This window comes from Chelonia mydas, chromosome 9 (assembly GCF_015237465.2).
Source record: "Chelonia mydas isolate rCheMyd1 chromosome 9, rCheMyd1.pri.v2, whole genome shotgun sequence".
NCBI classification, from domain to species: domain Eukaryota; kingdom Metazoa; phylum Chordata; order Testudines; family Cheloniidae; genus Chelonia; species Chelonia mydas.
In genome coordinates this window covers 16,003,787-16,028,343 of record NC_057855.1, presented here as the reverse complement: position 1 = coordinate 16,028,343, position 24,557 = coordinate 16,003,787, and the positions used below count along the sequence as shown (strand labels likewise).

The 24,557-nt window shown below is 42.3% G+C and overlaps 1 protein-coding gene across 34 annotated transcripts in view; it reads right to left on the bottom strand.

Moving 5' to 3' along the window:
* Positions 1 to 5,156: 5,156 nt before the first annotated feature.
* TNIK (TRAF2 and NCK interacting kinase) overlaps positions 5,157 to 24,557 on the bottom strand; it is a 299,590-nt gene continuing 280,189 nt past the window's right edge. For 33 of the 34 annotated variants that reach the window (XM_043521874.1, XM_043521886.1, XM_043521876.1 and 30 more), the window contains 9 exons: positions 23,283 to 23,397; positions 22,374 to 22,544; positions 21,050 to 21,193; positions 19,390 to 19,524; positions 17,943 to 18,043; positions 14,634 to 14,783; positions 12,372 to 12,531; positions 11,641 to 11,780; positions 5,157 to 8,475 (listed from right to left, as the gene is read on the bottom strand). In XM_043521874.1, the coding sequence (XP_043377809.1) occupies positions 8,392 to 8,475; positions 11,641 to 11,780; positions 12,372 to 12,531; positions 14,634 to 14,783; positions 17,943 to 18,043; positions 19,390 to 19,524; positions 21,050 to 21,193; positions 22,374 to 22,544; positions 23,283 to 23,397 (1,200 nt within the window). In that variant the 3' untranslated portion in view covers positions 5,157 to 8,391. The remainder of the gene's footprint in view (positions 8,476 to 11,640; positions 11,781 to 12,371; positions 12,532 to 14,633; positions 14,784 to 17,942; positions 18,044 to 19,389; positions 19,525 to 21,049; positions 21,194 to 22,373; positions 22,545 to 23,282; positions 23,398 to 24,557) is intronic. The other variant, XM_043521888.1, reaches the window with a different exon arrangement.

Below are 24,557 nucleotides of genomic sequence, written 5' to 3'. Positions count from 1 at the left end.
GGAATTAGGGACAGACAAAGAACAGATACCGGAAGTCAAGGCAGGCTGGAGACAAGCAGGAGGATTTTCACAGGAATGCAGTATCTAAGGAACACTCCTCCTGGTGCATGATATGCTTGCTTTTAGACAATGGTGAGCCCCAAACCAAAATGGAGTCACATGTGCTAACTTTTCCTTATCACACATAAAAGGAAGTTGAGTGAGAATGTGAGAGTCCTGAAGCCATTCTGAGGGGGGCATCAACAACGTGGGGGAGGGAGGACCTGGTTTCCCCTAGTGGTTCCATCTATGAATGCAGGACTGGCCCTTCATTAGGAGCCTAAAATCTATAGCAGCTTTTCAGGAATGAATTGAATTCAAGGGTCTTCAGCCCAGCAGGCAGCTGAAGCCACTTGGTGAAAATCAGATGTTGGTACTAAAGAAAATGAACAACACCAATGAAAACTTTAAATCTGACTCATATTAATAATAATAAAGTACAGCACCTAGGACAATGGGGTACTGGTCAATGACTAGGGATCCTACAGCATTTCCTGAGATGACAGAGATTCAGGGGAGACCCGTTTCTATCCAGAACCAGAGCCTTCAAGATGGCCTTCAGGGCTGACATAGTCTCTTTTCTACGGTTGCACAGTGCCCAGCACAATAGGGCCCCAATCCTGATTAGAGCCTTTTGACACTACTGCAGGATAAATAGTGAGATGTCTGCCCCGATAATGATCTGTCCTGTTGACTCAGCACAGCTCGGAGGTGGAGAGCATCTCCAAAATCATCACTGGTTGTAGGCTGCTACCTAATCTTAAGTGCTGCCGCACGCTCACATTCAATGAAAATCAACCAATTACAAATCAGATATACAGGGAAAAGACCTTTCAAGTTAAACTAAAAGGACTCTCCTTTATCATGATTGGATGCTTAATACAGGCTCACTCCTCTTCCTATTGAAGTCAATATGAGTTTTGCCATCAACTTAAATGAGAGGAGCTTTGTGCCCTTAAATCAGTGTTTCATTTAACCTACTTGTACTTGAAAAGAGAATTTTATAACAGTTCCAATGCACACCTGGGTACGATAAAACAGATACATTTTGCAGAAGCCGCATTTCTTAGAGTGCAGCACAAAACCATGCATGCACAGCTCATTAATGCAGCATGCGCTGGCTCCCTGCATATGTTGCCCCTCTTGATCACCCCTGAGAGAGTTGCGAGTTTCTCAGCACCGACATTCACTCAATCAGATCTTTACTATGATGATTAAATGAAAAAGAATCAGAATGTTCAGTGACTCAGCATCATGCCCATCTGCAACGAATGGAGTTTTCACTTTGAGCAACTACTGACAGCAGTTTTGAATTTACTAGGGAGTTTGAGACAGAAAAATAACCCAGGTGATATTTATCACTGCAGAAAAAGAAACACCTTTTGTTAATATTATAAGCCTTGCAATTGTACATATCTATTAACACTGTAAACAGAAGACTTAAATCAGCAATAGAGAGAGATTTGTACAATACATCCCATTTTACAAGCCAGTTAGCTGCTGCGTCCGTCCAGTTTTACTTCCAGCTGCAGTAGAAATAGCATTTTGTTTATTCTTTTGCCACAAAGTGCAATCAGAAAACATTTAAAAAAACTTCACGAGCAAGACAGAAGCCAGCACAATCGAGTTTTATTAGTGGAAGGGACTTCTCAGCCTATGGGATATATAAATGGTGCAGAACCAGGAAATAGAACAAAGCATTCACTTCTCAGCACATACAAATGGCGATACTCATGTCTCCCCCGTCGTACGAAATTGAGGGCAGATCTACACTAGAATCACTGACATAGCGCCGGCGTGGACAGTGCTTAGGTCGCTGTGACTTGCGTTGCTTTGGCGGGTGTCTTGGGCTCTTGCAGAAACATTAGTGTCTCCATCTTAAGAGGATCTTTGCTCTGGCAGTTGCATACATATGTCTAAAAACATGATTCTGATCTAATTTACACTGATTCTACAGTGGTGTAACTCCAATAACTTCAATGGAGTTAACTCCTTATTTACACCAGCATCAATGAGAACAGATTCCTGGCTGGTGGTTTTATAAATGGATTTTCAAGCATAACAGATTGTAAATATGGGCAAAAATCCAAATGCTCTTTGAACAGAGGAAACCTTTGGGTCAGGATCCGGCCTTTGCTGATTAGGCCGGTTGCTACTGTAAACATTAAAAGCAACTTAACACTTTGGAAATTACATCTAACTACCTGTCACACTGGAGGGCACAAAGTTGCTTAATCTTCACTAATTGCATTCCTAATCAAACATGAAAACATGCTGTATACACATCAATTTGGTTAGCAAATTAGAGTATTTTTATTAAAAAAGATAGCAGCCTAATATTCACCTCCCACTCCCTAACTGAAATGATGATTGAGGAGGAAATGATCAGTACATGTGCTTAATGGACCTGATTTGAGGGTCTCATGGAGTGAGCATGTGATTGGGAGCCCCAGAAGCTTCTGAGTTTTAAGGTGGCTCTGGCACTGAATTGCTGTGTGGAACTGGGCATGTCTTGACCTCTCTGTCTCAGTATCCCCTTGTGTAAATTAAACATGGTGATAACACCTGCTGTGCAGCAGTGTTGTGATAATCAAGATTACACCATCAGCAATGATGCAGAGTGCCATAGAAGTGTTACGTATGTGACAAAGTTCCTCCTCTACCTTGGTGGGTCTTGCGCTTATTGGCAGATTTGCTCGCCTTGGAGCTTCACGGCAGCCCTCAGTTTGGCCGTTTTTGTGAACCCACAGTCCAGGTCAACTCCTCCTGTGTCTGACCAGGAGTTGGGAGGTTTGGGGGGAACCCAGGCCCCCCCTCTACTCTGGATTCCAGCCCAGGGCCCTGTGGAATGCAGCTGTCTAGAGTGCCTCCTGGAACAGCTGTGCAACAGCTACAACTCCCTGGGCTACTTCCCCATGGCCTCCTCCCAACCCCTTCTTTATTCTCACCATAGGACCTTCCTCCTGGTGTCTGATAACGCTTGTACACCTCAGTCCTCCAACAGTCCGCGTTCTCACTCTCAGCTCCTAGTGCCTCTTGCTCCCAGCTCCTCACACGCACACCACAAACTGAAGTGAGCTCCTTTTTAAACTCAGATGCCCTGATTAGCCTGCCTTAATTGATTCTAGCAGCTTCTTGATTGGCTGCTGGTGTTCTAATCAGCCTATCTGTCTTAATTGTCTCCAGAAGGTTCCTGATTGTTTTGGAACCTTCCCTGTTACATTACCCAGGGAAAAGGGACCTACTTAACCTGGGGCTAATATATCTGCCTTCTATTACTCTCCTGTACCCATCTGGCCCGACCCTGTCACACGTATTATACCTTTAGAGAACAATGAATGGCCTTTACTATCAGGAAATAGGATTTTCCAACATAAACTGTTAATGCAAAGTACATTAGGGACCAGCCTTGGAAAGTCCTGACTCCCTATAGCATGGTTTTAATTGTTACCCAAGTACTAGCTCATCTGCCTTTTACTAGATTTGCCCATGTGGCTTTCCAGACACACCAGAACACAGCCCTATAAAATATGCAACCCATAATGCCAACACGACGCTGTTCTAAGGACTGTAATGAATGGTCATTTTTCCAGTGACCTTCAATCAATTTCTGAGAGGGTGGAAAAAAATTAATTTTAATACAAAAAGGTAGAGATGTTTATATAAAATGTAGCTAGTGCTTTCCTGACCTAGTGAGTGCAGTACTGTGTACTGTCAATAAGACTGGATCAGAAAGATTATGTTTTACAGGTATAGGACTTGATTCACCTCTGTGCCAGCACCCTAGGGTAAGCAAAGGGTGTTTGTGTTACCCTAACCCTAACTGTACCTCTTGTGTTCCTGCCATAGGATAGCATATTTAACGGGAGTCAGGACTCCTTTGAGAGTCCTGCTGATGGAGATTGCTTGTGCAGAGATATGCCAAATCAGGGCATCTCCCAGACATAGCTGGAAGAAGTTTTTCAGACTAAAGTCCCACCCCCCACACACCCCAAAAATGGCAGATTTGGGTCCACTGAAACATTTTGTAAATTTGTGTTGAATTCACTAGTTGTTTCAGTTACCGCCCCCAGCCCCCCAAACCCCAACAAATCTGAAGAAAATCATATTTTGTTTTGACTTTTTCTGTTAGTTTTGAATTTTACTACAATGTTATTAAAAAGGTTAAAACTTGGCAATGAAATGTTTTGTTCTGAGTTGAACAAATACTGTATTCAATCCAAAACAATTTTTCTTCATTTTTTTTGATTTGCTGAAAAATTCAAAGTTTTTCTTTTTTAGTCAACCCAAAATGAGTGTCCCCCCTGAATTTTCTGGATCAGCCAGTGAACCAAGATATCAGCTATTCATATAGCTCTACCTCCAGCGACTCTGGCTAGCGATGTATACTTTGGGGGCTGCACTGGCAGAAGTGGTGGAGAGTACTGCTGCAGCTGCTTTGCACTGTCACAACCCCCTTCTGGGTCTCTTGAGAAGCCAATGTCTTCACAGGCTGAATCAAGCTCATGGTTGTATAGGAGCCAAATATAATGGACTGGAATGCAACTGAGAGTTTGAATGCAAGAACAGCCTTGCATCTGGCATGCCACTATAATACTAGGCTTTATCACAAGGGTACATTATGTTCTGGTCTGCTTATCTTACTTTATTTTCTATACAGGAGACTATCTGGATCCACAAATGATACAAAGATGTGGAATCCGGGGGTGTTCATTGAATAGATGCTATGCCAAAAGGACAAATGACCTCTTTTAAAAACAGTTGAGTGTTTGATATTAGAGGTCTGTTGAACACTGACGGACATGTTGGTCACATTTTTGTCGGTTTCACCTAGGATGCTATTGAGGGACAATAAAATCTCTTGGTTCAGGGCATAAATGAGAGCTGCAAGCACCAGGGAGATATTTCTACGCTTTTCTCAAGCACGGTACCAGACGTGATGGGTCAATGATCTGATCTTTTATGGTGAATCTTATTTTTCTAAGAACTTCTGTTTTGTTGCAGAATATTGAGCCTCTAACTGCCTTTGAAGGAGTGCGGTTTATTTTGCCTCTGTGACTTGCTAATGGTTATTACCCCAGGGGAGAGGGTTAGTACAAAAATATAAAAGGCATGGCTTGATGTTTGAAGTTTTGTGTTTTATTGTAGTTGGCACCAGAAATGTTTTTGATCTATGTTATGTTCACATACATCCTCTGTAAACAAGAATGCATCAATATTGGTTTCTTATGATTTTGTTTCAATGACTGTATGGTTTTTAAAAAATACATTCACAAACCACCTTATGTTTAAACACAATGATTCCCTTTTATTTCATAACTGTTCCCAAAAAACCCACAATAAAAAAAATCATTTAAAGCTGTGTATTCTGAAAATGACACTTTAGGGGAAAAAAAAGTCATCAGTTTGCAACATAAATTAATGAGAAGCTTCTGGTTTAAGGTAACCACAGTGAAAATATAAAGAGCTGGTGGCAATCACTGTCAGTGAAGAGATTTACTCTGATTCCGTTTTAATTTAACTACAGCAGTTGCTAAATTTAATCAGAAAAGTTATTGCTAAATAAAACAACCATTGCAATAAAAAACACAAGGGTGTGTACGTGTGTGGTAGTGGGAGATGTGGGCGGAAAATGGAGGTCCTTTTCTGATCACTCAGTGGCAGCTCTAGGTTGAAATTATAGCTAGCCCAAGTTATATATTTGCTCTTTAATTAAGGACACTTTTCAAAGTACCCACAGTGCTTTGCTGTGGCTGACAGCCTGAAGTCTCCCTACTGTTGATTTGGAGACCCCTACAGGAATGTGCAAGCCTAGGCTTGTTACTGAGGAGAGCTGGTAAGTGCTTTACTGTGGTTTCCACGGTGCTCAGTGAAGTACTGTGCTGATTTCAAGGTCCCTGCTGGAACGTGCACTACAAGCTTTGCTGGCATTTACCATTTTCAGAATTTCCCACCACTTGCAGCTTCAACGATGTTAGTGCTAATTCAGACAAAATGCTGGCGGCCACTGGCATCACGCCCACAAGGCTGTGTAGACGTGCTCTCAGCACGGTTGAACGACAATGCCGCGGCTAACGTGCCATTGGCTGCCTGGAGGCTTGTCTGCATTAGGGCTCTCGCCATCCCTGCCATAGGTGGAGCGCCAATGATCCTAGCACCAGTGGGAAATTTCAGATAGATAGGCTCGTGTATACACAGCCAGACAGTCTGAGCCACCGAAGCAACTGCCCCTGCACAGATCCTTCCTCTGGAAGAGAGAGTCCATCAAACCAACAGCCATGAATAGTGCTTTGAACAGAGCTAAAGATCAAGTTACCTTACTAGGGTTTTATTTTCTGACTGAGACCAGCACCCTGGTGCCTTAATGGCAGAGGCTCAGAAATGGAGCTGTAAAGCTGCCTGGATTCCCTTAACTGCCTCTAACCTACGAAGCTGCCATGTTGAAACTTTAAGAACCACAGGCCAGAAGTAGCATATTTTCACCAACTTGCTATACATTTGCCCCGGATTTCTGATTTTTATTGTGCTCTCACTGATGGTATGGCCAGCAACCAATTTTAAATGACTATGAACAAAACTAATGCCTACCGGCACAATAATGGATGGTGCAGTCCATTACAGGGCCAGGGGGACTGACAGTATGAGATTCTTTTTTAATTAGTGAAGGATTCAGATTTGACCAACGACAGTTGATTTGTTTTTTTAATAGCATCATTATTATTACATATAATATCAGAGATTGCCAGTTAAGCTCTCTACATCTTCCTGGAGGTAACAGTGCTGCAATAAACAGCGAAATGAAAAACAAAACAAAAACGAACAAAACGAGGTAGGTTAAAAACAGCAACACAGATCTCGTTATGCAACACCCTAATACCACGGGCAGCCATGCTTGTAGCTACTGAGAAAAAAAAAAATCCCAGATACTCACTTAAAATTTAAAGTTGAGCAGAGTTTATAAGGACACAATTCAACCTGAACTAAATACATACATATTTCTGCACAGATGTTGTCGTTCACTGTATGTTGGGTAATTTGGGGGGAGTGGAGGAGGGGCAGAAAGTGATTATAGTTTCAGAATCGTCACTCAAGAAACCCTATTTTTAAAAATTCTTTACAATTCAGCTGTGCAATGCTCCTTTTGGCTTGGTTTAGTAGCTAATCCCCTCTCTCCCCTACACTGAGCAGACACTGGGCCTCTCAGAACCTTCTAACTTGCCCGTCCCAGTCTTCATATCTGGAGACGAGACAAAGTCAACAGAAGCCACGTTATAACTGGGGCCACAATCCTTATCGGTGCTAGGCACCCTTAGCTATCACTGACTTCCAGGGCAGTTCTGAATGCACAGCATCACTCTTAAGTGGGGCCCAACCATTCAGCTGTGCACACCCAATTAGTTCTCAGTATGACTGGATCCTAAATTAAAAACCCTGTCATCCAAGTGGCTCCATGCATCCCTCCAAATACATCTGTCACCTGAATGATCTTGTGTTTCTCTCAGCCTTTGTTCCATCCCCTTCTTTTGCCTTGACCTCTTGCATAAAGTAGCATGGGGGAAAAAATGCTAATACACCCTCCCACTGTTTTCAGGAGTAACAACAAACGACACTACTTTCTCTATCAACACACACCATTATGTGAAGATCCAGATAGAAATATGGACTGACAGACTGACAAAAATGTTTTTGATTTTATTAGTCTAAGGCTAGTAGTTTAGCCATTTAAAATCCATTTCCCAAAAGAGGGGAAAAACTATTATTTTTCTCTTCTTTAAAAATCCATTAAGCTGTTGCTGCCAAAAGCAACATGTAAATGTTGGTGAAGGCAAAAGATTTCCCAAAATTACTTAGCTATATGGTTATGGCCTTCATCGCAAAGATAAAAGGTACATTTATTGTGCTGTCTTTCACCAGTTTTAATTAATAACTTTACAGCAAACTATATATTTGATGCTAGCAGGCAGACAGAATTAAAAACATACTTTTTGACACTATTTTCTTCCCCATTCTTACAAAGTAGGGGACAAAGAAAAAGTAAAATAAAAAAATTCATAACCCACTATAACACAGCTTAATCAGGAGACCATCAGAGGTTTCTTTCTCTACTTTTGAAGTGCATATGTCTCTTTCTGCCCCAAACACAGTGTTGCATTCTTAGGGATCTCCAGTGAATCCTCTCTCTCCATTACCAGACTGCAACAATGAAGGGTGTACTGTATTGTGAGAGTGTGTGTAGGGGAGTGGTGTATTCCACAAGGCTTTCCGTATCTGCCTCGAGAGTGTTAGTCCACATGTTTAATGTCCTTTAAATTAGAAATAATGCCATGAAGGTAAGTGTCAAGCATTCTTCTATTACCAGTTCATCATGGAATTTCTGTTGAGGGTCATGAAAAAAACTTGGCTACTTCCTCCAGATCTCACTGATGCAAAAAACACCTGTACGGGAAGAAGGGGGGGGTGTGTGAAACAAAAAAACAACCGCAACAAGTAGTTAATTGCATGTTTTTTCAGCTTTTTAGATTTAACAGCCACCAAATGTCTTTTAGTCATTAACGACCCAAGCTAGAGTCAAACAAGCAACCTAGAGATGGAAGGTTCCTTATCCCATTACCAATACCTTGAGCCAACCAGTTTCCCCTCTTCATTTTTTTTTTTTTAAATTTTCTCAGGAGAGCTGAATGGAGACAGGGCACCTGGTTTCCAGTGAAGTTCTACTTTAATCCTGTTTCTCAGGTAGTGTGACTGCAGTACAAGGAGGCTGTGATGGAGCAGAGAAACACCATACCAGCAGAGAAGGGATGAAAGAGAACCCAGTTAGCCCCACCCTACAATACCTGCAGCTAACACCAGGCCTGGAGGGAGAAGAAAAGGAGAGAACCTGGCTCAGTTCAGGAATGTCTGGTGAGGGAGCAGGATGCAGCTCTGCCTCTCTGCATAAGGGGAGCTTCACTACAAGCCTGACAGCTGGGACAGCCACTGAGGCAGAAGCAATGTGTCCCTGACCAGAAAAGACTCTCGAGGAGACTGGGGAACACCCAGTAATGAGTGGACTCTACTGTTTACTTGAAGGTTATAGAAGCATCCAGCAAACACAGAGGGATAGAGACTTTCCTCCACAACGTACACAGAGACCTGCAGCTGTGGGAGGATGCCGGAAAGGTCCGCAAGTGGGCACTGCTCCCAGGCAAGCCATTACAGAGGCAAAAGTGTTGACGGATGCCACAAACAGTACTAAGTTTGAACCTTATACCTTGCTAGTACCTCAAGACGACATAAGAGTTTATGAATAACAACCTGGCAGAATTTTCTTCTAGGGGGGTCTCAGTCCATCATGTAACACAACCTCTCAGTCACTGCAGATGACAACACTCTTCATTCCCACATTTTCTATATGCAAAGGGACACTCTCCAAGACTAGTACAAGGAAACTGAAATCTAACACTTAAGACGTCAACTGAGAGAACTGGTGCTATCATCTAAGGGAAGTTCAGCAAGTTGGTTGTCTCTGTATTGGCTGTATTCTGAGCAAATTAGAACCACTGAAGAATGACCCACCGAGCCAGATCATCATTAACGTAGGTGTCAATAAAATTATGGGGCTTTCCTGACTTGCTATCAGTACCAGAGAGGAGAGCTCAGCTTGGGGTTGCTCCATAGTGCCATGTTTATTATAGGCAGGACTTCCCATTTTAAGACCTTGTTTTCAATTGTTTATCACTTTGCCAGGCTGTTTGACCTGAAATTTTTCATGCTGGTTGTCTGCCTCAGGTCAACCTTTTGGAAAAATTCAGCCAAATTGTTCAGCCATTTCTGAGAATGAAATTAGGGAAAATTCTGTTCTTTTGCTATGTTAAAAAAAGCCGATGACCTTTTCTTTGAACAACTCTAGCACCCCCATACTTTGTATCCGGGATTTGAAATTTGGCAGTGGGGTGACCTTTACGATAGGGATGTGCCTGTTGCCATCCTTGTAAAATTCCACCAAGTTATAAGCCTTTGAAAAATCGCAGCTTTCACATGCTCAGCAGAGACTTGATTTTTAGCAGCTAAAAATCTCTAAAAATTCTGTCTTCACTGAGCATGCCCCATCCCCTCACAGCTCCCATGTGTAACCACACTGTGCATCCACCATCTGCTCACAGCTCCTACGTGCGAGTGGATTATGTATGTGTCATCCCCACAAAGCAGCTCAGCATGCTCCCTCCAGTCCAGGGCTGCAGAAGCAAAAGCTGGCTGTTCTCTGTAATGGCTGCTTCCAGCTGGAATGGGGCTCAGGGCTGGAATGGGGCTAGGCACTGGACCTGAGAACAGGGAGCCTCTCTCTCTCCTGTACTCTCGGTGACCCCACTTTTCACACCCAGGTAATGTGGAAGGGGAATGCATTGGAGGACAAAAGCCAGGGCAGTGGGGAAGAAAAGGAGCAGAATGGGACAAGGAGTCTGGTGAAATTGGAACTGAAGGGGTAGGGGGAAGAAAGAGAGTAACTGGCTGGGCAAAGAGCCTGGGCTTAGGAAAAGTAGCCAGGGATGAGCAGACAGGATAGGACAGGGCCATGTTGGAGAGGATGGGGCAGAAGTCATCAAGTCTGGGGAAAATGTGTAGAAGAGTCTGTATCCACTAGAGAGCACTCTCCTCCAAAGCCTGGAATGTAACTCCCGATTCCTGAGTCTCACCATTCCTCTGCTGTTAGCATACGTCTGTGAAACCCTTTGGCAAATATGGTCTCTCATCCCTCCCTTGTGCTGATCCACACAGAGGATGACATCCTATTACTGCTACCAGTTATTCCATTAGCCCAAGAGGCAGAGATCTGTGCAGTGGATCTAAACAGTCCAACTCTGCTGATGAGTGGGTATCAATATGATGTCACATGATGGAATTTCTGCTTTATCAATTTGCTTTTTGAAAAACCTAGGAATTTACACACAAATATCTACATTCAGAGAACATTATTGAGATTGTATCACAATGCGTACGCACGAGGGGAACAAATTAAGGTTGCATAGGCAACCTTCATTCTGGCATTTCTTAACTTCTAAGTACTTGACTTTGCAACACTAATAATGTTCTTTTAATGTAATGTGTGTGTGTAACTGTAACTGACCTGCCAAGATTCTAAATGGATTTATTTCATGGAACTGATTTGTGGCCATGCAATATTTTAGAGTACAGGCTATTGTTTAGGTGAGGCAGCTTGAACTGGAGTATATATTTCAGCAGCATTTTCACTCTGCTGGATGGGGGAATGGTTATGCAGAAAATCATTATAATAGAATCTGTAAATGGAAACACAACTGATCCGCTCCAGCTGATCAAAGATAGGCAAATGGGCCCATTAGGTTTTGAGCAGACTCCTCAAGTAGCTTTGTCATCATCACTTAGGAGAAATTCAAGCTGAGTCAATATAGGGCCTCTCCCCATTACTGGTTGTCTCTACTTAAGAGAATTACTTGGAGTGGTTTGCTTGTGTGTTGTGTGCATTAAGCAGACCATCACATTGATTACTTATTAACCTCAAGACAAACTAGATCTGAAACCTCAAGGTAGCTGGTTGTATCTTAAAGATGTAAAGCACTGATGCACACTTTGAGGCAGACTTACCTTATCATTTCTTTCACATAGAAATTTTAACCTTTGAGCTCGCTTGTGCATAAATACTCCATCCAAATGTCCTGTCTCCACTGAACGGATCTCAATAGCTTTTTCTCCCCAGCCCATTATTTGATTGGAATGAATGTAGGCTGTCAAAAGGAATTTCCAAAAGAGCATTAAAAACATTTGGCAGGCTATTAATAACAAAATGGGCAAAGCCGCTCTCAACAATCAGTATTCAAAGACTGTCTAGAGGAATCAAGTAGCTCTCCATTTGCCAGAAGTAGCAGAAGCCAGCCACATCAAGAGAAAGCACTCAAATAATAGATAATAATAATGGTTCTTATATAGTGCTTTTTCCTCCATAGATCTCGAAGTGCTTTAACAAGAAGAAAGCATCCTTATCCCCATTTTACAGATGGGGGAAACAGAGGAACTGAGAGGAGAAGCAAGGTCACACAGCAGGCCAATGGTAGAGCCAGGAGTTTAGAATTCAGGTTCTCCTGACTCCCCATCCAGTGCCCTCTTCACTGGAGCACATTGTCTCCCCAGTCTAGTGACTTTAAGTAGGGAGCCCTCAAGGCCCAATCTATGAATGGACAACAACTAGGCCCATCATCTGAGTGAGAGCGGTCTGCTTTGATTGGCAAGTGCCCAAATGACCCCATCTTAGTTTCCTTTATTTCTCCTCTTATTTTACATTTGTAAATGACAACGGAGAAGAGGAAGGGTTCACCTACCCACAGAAGTAGGCATTTCTCCCCACTGCAGCACCACGTCTTTAGTTATCCGTCCATAGGTGTTCACATACACCCCTTCATCCTCATAGCACACGAGCATCTCCATCCCATCCGTTTTTGGCAGGATGACAATGGCGTGAGGAGTGATATTGCCCTGAATCTGTGATTAAAATAACCCCCCCAAATCAGAATTAAATCAAAGAGGGGAAAAAAGTCTAAGAAAATCCCACCCTGTTAAACAGCTATGCCTGGGCATTTAAAGGATCGGCTCGAAAGAGAGTAATTTGTCACGTTTACCCCACCATCAAACTGTCTGACGTGTCAAAGATAAACAGCCTCAGCCATTATAAGGAGATTGCAACATTTACACCCCCAGAAAACGGTGTCTGACATTTGACAGTACCATATATCAACTGCTATTGAGCACTAAATACATCTTGTGTTCAAATGATAGTGAAACAGAAATTAAGAATACTGGGTACAGAACTGGGGAGGAGGAAATCTTCTCCTTTCTTGAATAATCAGTGTTTGGAGAAAGGATAGAAACTAGGATGCAGCTACTTTTCTTACATTTCTGATCTTCAGTCGCTAAGGCAACATGCTACCTTGGCGGCATTTCCCCCACCTTCCTGTCAAGTATTAGGCACTGGCAGCACAATCAGGCAATGGATACTGTCCTAGATGAGCCACTCGTCTGATCAGATACGGAATTCCTATGTTGATTTAAAACACAGTTCCAGCTGCCCCGGTTTCTCCAATGGTTTGCTCAAACACTATATATAAGAACATAAAAACATAAGAACGGCCATACTAGGTAAGACCGATGGTCCATCTAGCCCAGTGTCCTGTCTTCCGACAGTGGCCAGTGCCAGATGCTTCAGAAGGAATGAACAGAACAGGGCAATTATTGAGTGATGCACCCCTTGTCGACCAACCTCAGCTTCTGGCAGTCAGAGGTTTAGGGACACTCACAGCATGGGGCTGCATCCCTGACCATCTCAGTTAATAGCCACTGATGGACGTATCCTCCATGAACCTAACCAATTCTTTTTTGAACCCACTTATATTTTTGGCCTTCACAACATCCCATGGCAGTGAGGTCCACAGGTTGACTGTGTGTTGTGTGAAGAAGCACTTCCTTATGTTTGTTTTAAACCTGCTGTCTATTAATTTTATAGGATGACCCCTGGTTTTTGTGCTACGTAAAGGAATAAATAACACCTCCCTATTCACTGTCTCCACCAGTCATGATTTTATAGATTTCTATCATATCCCCCCTTAGTCATCCCTTTTCTGATATGAACAGTCCCAGTCTTTCTAATCTCTCCTCATATGAAAACTGTTCTATACCCCAAAGCATTTTTGTTGCCCTTCTCTGTACGTTTGCCAATTCTAATACAGTATATCTTTTATAAGACGGGGCAACCAGAACCTCACGCAGTATTCAAGGTGTGGGCGTACCATAAATAGTTAAAGTGGGCATACCAAGTTAAACCTAAACCCCAGTATGTTTTGTAACCTAAGTTCAGTCCTGCTTTGGCCTTATTCACAAAATGTGCTTAAACCAATTTAGTTGAAACCATGTGATGAGAGATTCTTACCAGAGTTCAGCAAAATCGGCTTCCAGAAAAGGCTACATTTACTTCATATTGTCTTGTCTCACTTAACTGTCCATTTTTGTCTATTAACCATACACATAGTTCGGAACACAGCTTATTCCGTAAAGATCCTGCAGCCCAGTCCTGCAGCCCTTACTCAGAAAAACTGCTTCACAAGGGAGTGGGGTGAAGGGCAGGATTTGGGACTCCCTACAAGAGAACTGCACTAAGAGGCCCAGTTCCTTGGGGTGCCCATTTTGTTTGTTGGGGCAGAACCTGGTTCCCTATTAACCATCCCCCCAGCAAGGAAACAGAAGCTATGGAATGGCACCACTATTGGTCCGTGGTGTATGTGAGAGGATTCCTCTTTCCATGCCTGACTATGGAGGCTTGGCATGGGGCTGAATTTGCCCCCAAGTAAGTAAAGACTGTCGAATCAGATCCTTTATCCTTATTAACTAGGTCTATGGTTACACCTCTCACCCTCTCTCATTCGCTTGTCAGAGAGGCCATTACCAGTGATTTTAGTACTCACAGCAAGATGCCATGCAATTAGCCATGATTTCCAACAGCCGAACCCTTTTCCAAATCTTGTTTGGGACGTACTTTATTCATCATGTTAGTCATACAGTAACACAGTAACACAGCTCCTCCGTGTACTCACGTGAGATGGTATATAGATATCATAAGAGTTCCCTGAATCTACATCAATCACATGGAATCCAGTATGTGATCCAAAGATAACCTTCAATCTTTGACCCTCTTCTACCGTGAGGTCCACAAGCAACGGTTTGTGCTGGAGATCTGCAAAAGACTTTTAAAATCCCTTCAGTCAGTTTCCTGAGGTACAAACAAAGCCCACTATTGGCAGCACATTACAGTTATGAAACCACGTTTGTCTCTTATTAAATGTGTCATTGATATTCCTATTGCATCTCAGATGCCCCACAGGGTATTACTTGGTCTCTCTGTCTGTCCACGTTCATTTGCTAGTCTGGCTCTTTTTGTATTGCTATATCTTACAAGAAGCTTCAAAGTGCTGCTGTAATGTTTGTCTTTCCTGTTATAACCATCAGGCTGTCTGACATGTTACACATGCTGCATTTCGCCATGCAGGGGTAGTAGTCACTGGAAAATATGGATCCAACAGCTGGAATGAAAGCTCAAAAGACAGCATGTAAAGATACTGGCATATGCCACCCACCCACACCAATGGGTGGGGGAACTTGATGGGGCCAGCTGTGAAAGGGAGACAGTTCCAATAGCAAGGGAGGGAGATACTTGCCAAAGGACAATAGGTAGCTCCTCTGTTTGGGAGTCTTTGGCATGCATTGGCCAGCTGGGGGAGTGGGGTGCTGACTGGCCAGCATTCCCCAGCTCCCAGGATTTAGCTCCGAGTGGGGGTCATGTGGAATCTCATTCACCTCTGTTCCTGCAGCTCACCCTACCCATCCAAACTAAGAACAGGAACGCAGTTTGACAGATGCTGTGGGTCACTGTTTAGGTGGGTCAGGAAGGAATTTTTTCTCCCCTAGGCCAATTGGCAAAGTACCAGGGAGCTTTTGCCTTCCTCACAGCACCGTGAAGCCACAGTGGGTTGAGTAGGAACATGCTTGGTACATAACTGAGGTACTGGGTGGAGTTGTTTACTCATTGTGACTTGTGGCCAGTTTCCAGTGCGGTTAAGAAACTAAAATGAACAGTTCCCAGAGATAAAAGACCTGGGATTTTGGTGTTGGGTCTTGGGCTCATGTGATAGGGTGAGACTCTGTGGCCTTTGCATGAGGAGGTTAGACCTTGTGGCCCTCACTGGCTGAGGTCCCCACCCTGCTGCACCCTCTGTCCCCCTTGCAAGGGCGAGGGTGCTAGGACTCAGAGAGCTGAGTCCTGGGGGAATAGGCTGAGGAGAACCTACCCCACATTATGGGTTATATCGTAAGGAGCCCTGTAACCCCATGCACTGGAATCAAGTAAATACCGGGTATAGGAGAGTATGGGTGATGGGTGGGTAATGCCCCTCCCGCTGTGTTAGAGTTTACTGAAAGTTGCACCCTGCTGCTTAATTCCATTCACACTTCTGTCCTTATTTTGCTGCTCTTTCCACATCAAGCTCCACCATCCCCCCTTCAGAATAATCACTTAAATTCCCTCTGTCTTTTCCTCACAGAGATACTAGAAATTTAGGGTCACAACCTGCAAACACCCTCACTGCTGCGAACAACACACGAATCTCTGCCAGCGTTGATAGGCTTTGAAGTAGCCAGTCCACATTTCTCTGCTGCATGCACAAATAATTTGCAGAGAGGTGGTGTGCAGGGCTACTGCAGGGTCAGATGGTGTATGCATTAAAAAAATGTGACTCACAAGCTCCTCCCCTGCATGGTATCTTCTGTGGGTTGGACAAATTCCCCCCCAACCCTGAGCTCCCCATTGTGAACACTGTTCTTTTTTCGCAGGTGCCTCTGCGCAGCCCCAAAATTTGGGCCTTTAAACAGGATCATGGAGGAGTACTCATTTTCATTTGAGAGAGTATTTCAGCCAACACATATGGAGGAATTCCCCCTTCCAACCCACAGCAGGTGCTCTGTGCCGTGTAAGGTCTGTGTTGGTGTGTGGGCAAAGCAACCAAGGGTGGGAGACCATTTGTATCCTGTCTGAGTGGTTTTCATGCGGACTCTGAACAGGAATGAACTATTAGGGGTGGGGTGGGGCAGGGCAAGGAAGGGCCACTCTGTATTTGCATAATTCCAGTCTCTGTGAATCCCTGAACAGGTGTGGAAAGGCAGTGATGCCTATTCAGTCCATAGATTCGAATAGCAGCCACAGGAGAATTCAACTACAGCTTCAAAACTTGCCCGCAGCTTGGGGAGGTGGATCCCATCCCATTCTAAGGCCGGGTCTATTCTACCACTTACTTTGTGTGAATAAGCCACCCCCCGAGCAACGTAAATTACACCGACCTACGCGCCAATGTGGACAGCGCTATGTCAGCGGGAGAACTTCTCATGGAAGTGGATTTATTATGCTGATTGGAGAGCTCTCTCTCCCATCAGCATAGAGCATCTTTACCAGATGTGCTACAATGGCGCACCTGTGCCAATGTAGCGCTTCTAGTGTAGACTGCCTTAACTCTGCTTAATTCCTTATATGAAGTTCACTTCACTTTATTCAGCATCAGATCACACTCACCCTCCCTGAAAAAGCCATATTTGCTAGAGGGATGCAGTGTTTACTCAGCATGAAACAGTCTCTGAATCCACTGCCCCTTTCGGTTAGCCCTCTGCAAAGATCTGTGGATGGAAAGTGCTATAAAGTGCTGAGTGTAAAGTACACAGAGCACAGTTAGTTTAGGTACAATTTATGTACAATCAGAATGCCGGTGAAAAATCCTGGGGGAAGATAGGAAGGAAAAAAAGAGAAAAAAGTGGCCTCAGATTATTAGACTTTATACCTTAAGATAAAAAATTAACATTGAGGGGGAAAAAAATGCAAAACACAGTTCTAAAAATGCAACTTTTTAATGTCATTAAAATGTAAATTAGTTTGAGATAAAATAATTTATTTAGTCGATATGAAAAAAATAACAATACAGCACTGGTCAAAAACTTTCAATTGCAGAAGAACATATACCCAGAATATACTAATAAATAATTATCAATAATACCTAGCACTATTATAGCACCTTGCATCCAATAATCTCAAAGGTAGTATTAAGTACAATAAATTCTTGATTCTTGAAGAATCTTTCTGTGTGCCTGCCTGAAGTATGAAAGAGACATGCCATTGTAAAGTCTGCCCGGTACTCTGCCAGGTCAGTTCTATGCATCACAAAAGAGACCTGTGTTTGATTCCTTGTCTGGCCTGATAAGCGGAGGATAACCAAGGAAATGATACACTTTCATAATCTATATAATAAAGAAATTCCCATGTACTTATGATGATGGATTGTATTTTTGTAACAACATAAACATACCTTAAATGCCATAAACTTGTGATATGGTTTCGGAGCCCAAGCATATATCTCTACAGCATTCTTTAAGGCAATCACCAAGAACTTGATTCTTTCATATTTCACTAAAATTGAAATAAAACTAATTTTTAAAACATCCATTTTACTCAAACAAGACTGCACAATTTATCTCAAGGAAGAGCTTCTCACTATCTTTCCATTGGTAATGTTTTTATCTACTACATAGTGCTGGATTAAAAGTTTAGCTAGGATTGTGGCATACTGATTTTTTTGCTGCCTCATTCCTGTACCTCTGTTCAAAATAGTATCAAAGTACAAAATACTGCAATGGAATTTTTTTGGGCCAAACCACCTAGAAACAAGAGGGGGGAAATCCTCTTCCTTTTTGATTAGATCAGATCTAAGACTGCAGAATCAAAGGAAAAAAATAAGATGTTTGATTATCTTTCTTCAGCAGTTATTGTTACATGTTATTTAAAAATATTTAATAAAGGGGAATATTTAATAAGCCAATTTTAAAGACATTTCCTTCAAAAACTCTTCCATCAGACTAAACCTTCCTCCACAGTGGACTATGAGCTGTGAAAGAAAGAGCACAACTTAAAGATGATTAGTCCATTTATATGAATTACCCCCAGCAGTTATAGTTAGGATCAAATTTCCAGGGACATCAATATTCATGCCTCATGGCATAAACAGATCACCAACTGATTTGCTAACTGAGTTTGGGAAGAAATGTTCTTGTCCACAGTAGAAAATATTGTACAGTTATGTGGGCTTTTATATCACCCTGTGAAGCACCTAGCACTGGCCACTGACAAAGAAAGGATTCTAGACTAGATGATCCATTAGTTTGTTCTGGTGTGGAAAATCCTATATTCCTATCAGAAGAGCGCAAGGATACGATCACGGCTGATAGGTGATAATTTGAACAGTACCACATGAATGCTTGTCATTCAGTTTAGTGGTTTTCTTCAATGCATATAACCAAAGAAATAGTCTCTTCCTGATTGCTACTGCCTGGGTGAAACTGTGATAAAAGAAAAGTCTCTTCAAAATCGTGAATTGTTCAGAAATAAGGAAAACTGAGTGAAGACCTCTCAAAACCAACTGGTCAATGATTAATGGGAAGATGAATGATTGAGAGTCCGATTTTCCTCTCAGTGACACCAATTTTACACTGGTGTGACTCCATAAACTTTAGCGGCGTTACTCCTGATTTACAACAGTGAGGGGGGAATCTGGCCCTGAGGATCATGTAAACATCAAGCAGAGTTGTCCCTCAAGTTCACTACTATTGGTACCTCACAGTTTCTCTTTTAGTACTAGAACAAATGTAATGATTGCTTAATTTTTGGTTTTAATGGCTACATTGAATTTCTTAAAACATCCTTCAAGTGAAATCCTCATGAGGTGAGCAGATACAGTACATACATCCTGTTCCACTTACCAACTTTGTAATGTATGCAGCCTTCCAAGTCTCCAACAGTGATCCAGCCTTGCTTCTTTTCTACCTCCGGATCATTGTGTAAAATTCTATTTCTTAACCATGAAAGGTAGTAAACTCGCAGCTTGTTCTTCTTTCCTAGTGAAAAATGAAAAAATATAATGCAACTATCACTCAATATATCACTCACTCACTCAATATATCACTGTCCCCCTTTATGTGTCCCAGCCACCAGTACACAGGTTTATGAGTTTTGGCTAATAATAGTGTGTCTTAGTTTTGGCAGTGAAGGCTCATGCTTTTAGATCCAGAGGTCCTGGGTTCAATCCCTGCATCTCACAACTCATTTAGGGTCATCGCATTGCATGACATTGATCCACTACACATTCCAACCTCACTGCATGAGCTTTCCTCATACCATTCTCCCACATCTAAATACCTTCTGACTTCATCTGGTCCATGAACCCTTCTGAATAGATCTGCAATTTTAATCTTGCTCACCAGCTACTGCTATTTGAGATAAGTTCCATTATTTGACCACACACTAAGTTTCCGTGTCTGGCTATGTGGTGTGGCACTGCACTCTACTGGACAGATTGTCAGATTTGGGGCAGTGTGATCATGTCACCCTCCAGTGGCTGCAGTCTAACCGGATATAAACCCTAATCCTGTTACTCAAATGTGAATATTTCATGGGTTACCACTAATAAGTGTTAATAAAGACCCAGTTCAGATGCATTACATGGCTCCCACTGAAGTCAGTGGAGTTAAGCCATTAGCCAGTAGGTTACCCAACTCAGAGAATTCCAAATCACACATACGCAATATTCCAATCACCTTTGCAAGTCTGTTAAGCTCACCACAAATGCTCATAATGGATTTCTACCTTCACCTTTTTCTTCCTATGGTACTACAATTCCTATCATTTATATTCTTTTCAAAAGTACATAGGAGCAATATAAGAAGGTAAATCAGGAAGCAGCATTTTAAAAGAAATCTTCAGTGAAAGGAAGAAAAGTCTACACTTCAATGGTTAGTAGGCTCAGGAAGAAGAAAATATTAAATAAATGAGAGAAAGGGACAGGATTGCAAACAAAACTACAGCTATCGAATTGTTTCGTTGGAGTAAATTTTGTCACTCTACCCAGTGAGAATTAAATGTGCAAAATAAGTTAACAGGAAAGGTTTCTGCAAATCCCTATCTCCTTCCATCTATGGATGATGGGGATACTAGTGTCAGCTTTCTGAAATGGGAGCTTATTCTAAAGGTCTGATTCTGTAGCCTCTCTATAGGTGGGACTGTCACATTACTTCCATGGGAGTTCTGCATGTGGAGTGCCTATACAAACAGGCGTGAATATTGAAATACCCAAATTATCCTTTGATTCAGGGTTGAGAGCACAGAGCTGTTGGCTGAAAATTGAAATGGTGACGAGCCCTTGATTATAGTGGTGCAGCCGGGCATCTTGCAACTGAGGATGGAAGAGAATGCCCTAAGAGGTGTTTTCCAGATCTAATTTCTTGGATTCTGTAATTAAACTAAAAGCTAATCCTACAGTCCTCCTTCTGACATTAAGGGGCTGGTTTCTGTCTGAGACAGAACTGCTCCCAGGAAATTAGAAAGGAAAGGGTTGTGAACAGTGAAGCAGAGTAACAGGTGTACCTGATATTGTTACAAGGACATTAAGTCCCTCTAGCACATCCATCTGTTGAAATCGCCTTCTGTTGATCAGGTTGTACACCTTTCCTTGGCCACTTCGATCCAACAGCATCAGTCCATTTTCTGTACCCACTAGTAGGTTAACACCTAGATATTAAACAAGCAAATGGGATGACTTAAACCGCGCTCCACAGCTGGTGCTTTAAGGGCCTGGTCCAAAGCCTATTGAAGATAATGCAAGTCTGTCAACTGATTTCCATGGACTTTGAATCAGGCCTTAAAGTCTCATTCTCTGCTACCTCAGGCTCCCAGAAAGGACAACAATCACAACCGTACCAATCTAGCATGAGACTATGTACCATAAGTATGGCCAGCATCATGAGGAGCACTCCATGACTGCATTCCATTGGTGTAGATATTATTATCCCCATTTTACACATTGGCAAATCCAGGCACAAAGAGGTGAAAAGTGCTTTGGCCAAGGTTGCCCAGTACAGCAAGGAAGAGAGGTCAGTCATACTTATTCCCTGTCCACTGCTCTATCACTAGAGCATGAGTAAAATTTTCAAGAATGCCCAAGTAACTTAGCTGCCTCAGACCCATTTTCAGTAGTGAAAAAATCCATGACCCTGAGGCTGCTAATTCTCACTGATGTTCACTATTGAAAATTGGACTTAGGCTGCTGAGTCATTTGGGCATTCTTGAAAATTTACACCTCATGTTGCCTCTTAGGACCCTGACTGCAATAGCATAACCATTAAAAGCAAGCACTTATAATGTAAATTGCTGGACAATACACTGTAGCAATGAAACGAATACAAGGCAGAATGAGTTTCTGAAACAGAGATCTCAGTTTTCAAGCTTGAATGCATAGTTAGACACCCACCTTTGAAACTGGGGGCTTTAATTGGCAATGGGACACCTCTGGGTGTCTAAGGGCCCATTTAAGAGCCTACAGATGATGTGGATACTTAACTTAGAGCTTGCCTACATAGCAAATTACTGCACTTTCAAGTAATGAAGCTGCACTCTGGGACTTTCACTGCAGTGTAGCAGTGTCCACAAGAGATGCTACTGCCTGGCAAGCTGGTGTGCTGTAGATTCACATCTTGGTTTGCTGCTCAGTAACTCATGATGCAGACAAGCCCTTGGGTCCTCAAGTTTCCATCAGTTACAGATTGTTCAAAGTGCCAGTTGCGTAGCACGAGGCTGCTGCAGCCTGAGGCATGGTTGCATGGTGAAGCAGTCTTTAAAACCATTCATGTTTCATTTTTAGCTCCAGGCTCTAGAAAACTTTGCAAAGAGTGTTAGGTAGTTAGCAGTTTACCCCATAAAGCAGCACAAAGTATTTCCGAATTGAAGCGCTTCTTGTACTTCCGGATCTCCGGCGTGTCGCTGTGAGGGCGGATATTGGTAGGGTTCACATTTACCACAGAGATTTTCCTTGCCTCATTCAGTTTGGCTTGTTCTTGTCTAAGCAGTTCACTGGTAAACAGTGCTAAAAAGAAAACATATTAGTAACAGCTTCCTCAACTCCATCACAACTGGGCTACTTTTCCAGTCTGCTTGATTCAGTAGAGAAATGTTTATTTTATTTTCTGATTAGGGATAAGACATTAAAAATGCAACAGATGACCTGGCCTTTGACTTAAGATAAATAGTTAGGTGATGGATGAACACCAAAAGCTTAGGTAGCTGGTGTGCTAAGACCACAGCTTGTCATGCTCACCAAAATTGTCTCATTGTTTCCTTGAGCTCCCTTCCTGTCTGTCTGTATCCACCTGCTGTTTCTTGTCTTATACTTAGACTGTCAGCTCATTGAGGCATAGACTATCTTTTTGTTCTGTGTTTGAACAGTGGGGTCCTGGTACAATTAAATAAAATAATAATAGCAGCAACCAAACTTTCTGAACTATCCAAACTTCTATTTGAGTCTGTAAAAGGGTCCTGGAAATCTCTCCCCCACTGACAGGGAGGGTGAGCACATTTTCACTATAGATCCTGCTCCCTCTCAGACCTCTCCCATGGTATTTTATCTTTTCTGGGTTTTGGATGGAAAGTGGAAGGAATCACACACAAAAAAAACCAAAACAAAAACAAACCCCCAACCAACCAACCAACCCACCCACCCATCCCAAACAGGAGTTAATGAACATTTTAAGGTCTGGGTTATGTTCTGAGTGTACACTCTGATCTCATTTAGACCATACCCCATGTTGGCTGCATTGCTTCCTACCTGTAGCAGATGATTCCTCGTCATCATCTTCATCCTCATCAGTAGGGGAGGTCTGATACACTCTGGTATCCACAAATGGAGTGAAAGAGGCTTTGGTGCTACTTCCCATGCCATACTATAAAGCAAGAAACAGGATGATGGCTCAGAGGAAGGGAATAATACTTAATACCAATGTTTTTACTTCCAGTGAACAACAAACTATAATCTTCCTCCATGGGGGACTGTTCAAAACCACACTCTTTGCCCTGTCAGATCAGTTTTCTATATGCATTGAAAAAATATAATTAATAAACATTATATAAAAAGGGTAGATTCATGAAAGTTTGCATTGTGCTTTGAAAATGAAAGGTACTACAATATGCACTGTAAGTGCTAATTACCGAACACATGATGATGTGAAAGAAAAGTCTTATTGACAAAGGTTTGGGATGACTGCATCTCATGAATGGTGAATCCAGGAGTGAGTTTTGCAGGACATCCCAGACAAACACAACTGAAAACTTGAAACCACACAGCCCTGCATCATTGTGTAACAGGGACATGCTACACATTTGACAGAAAAACAACTGCAGGAATGTTTGAGAGTTTTTTTTTTAAAGTATTCCCATTGCTTTTTTTGGATGCCTATGCTTGTAAAACTAAGATGTTTTAATTAGCATATCTTCAACAACACAGTTTTCAGAAAGAGAGAAAAATAAATAATACATTTTAGAAACCTCTGAGAACTGCCTTGGCGAGCTTTTGCAGACATAATAATGTGACAGTTTGGCTATTCACTACCCTGTGATATGTCAGGGCAAAAATAGAAATATTTATCCCATTTGTAAAGTTACAAATTCTGGCCCTCTAAAAGAAGCACCCATTGCTGGTCCTGATGGGGTATGTGACTTTAAATCTATCATTGGTCCAGGACTGAATACTGCTCATCGTGTTTGTCAACCTACTTTAAATTCTCAGATGAAATCACATGTTTGTGGGGATGTGCAGGGGAGGAAATATTTATGTGTCAGGTTGGTAGCAGAGATTCGGTGTCTTAGAAGTAGTCCCAACTGCTGGCAGAAGTGGATTAGTGGATAGAGCCCAGGTGAGGTGTTCCAAGAAATGTGTTAAATGAAATTTATCACCTTGCTCTGTGATCTACCATGGTTCTGCAGTGTATCACATGGATGTAACCACCTCACATATATAATATACATTGTTATTAACTCATATGACTCAGCACTGGAGGTATTTCAATGGGCTACTGTGTTTCAAGAAGTTAGCTTAAATGACTGC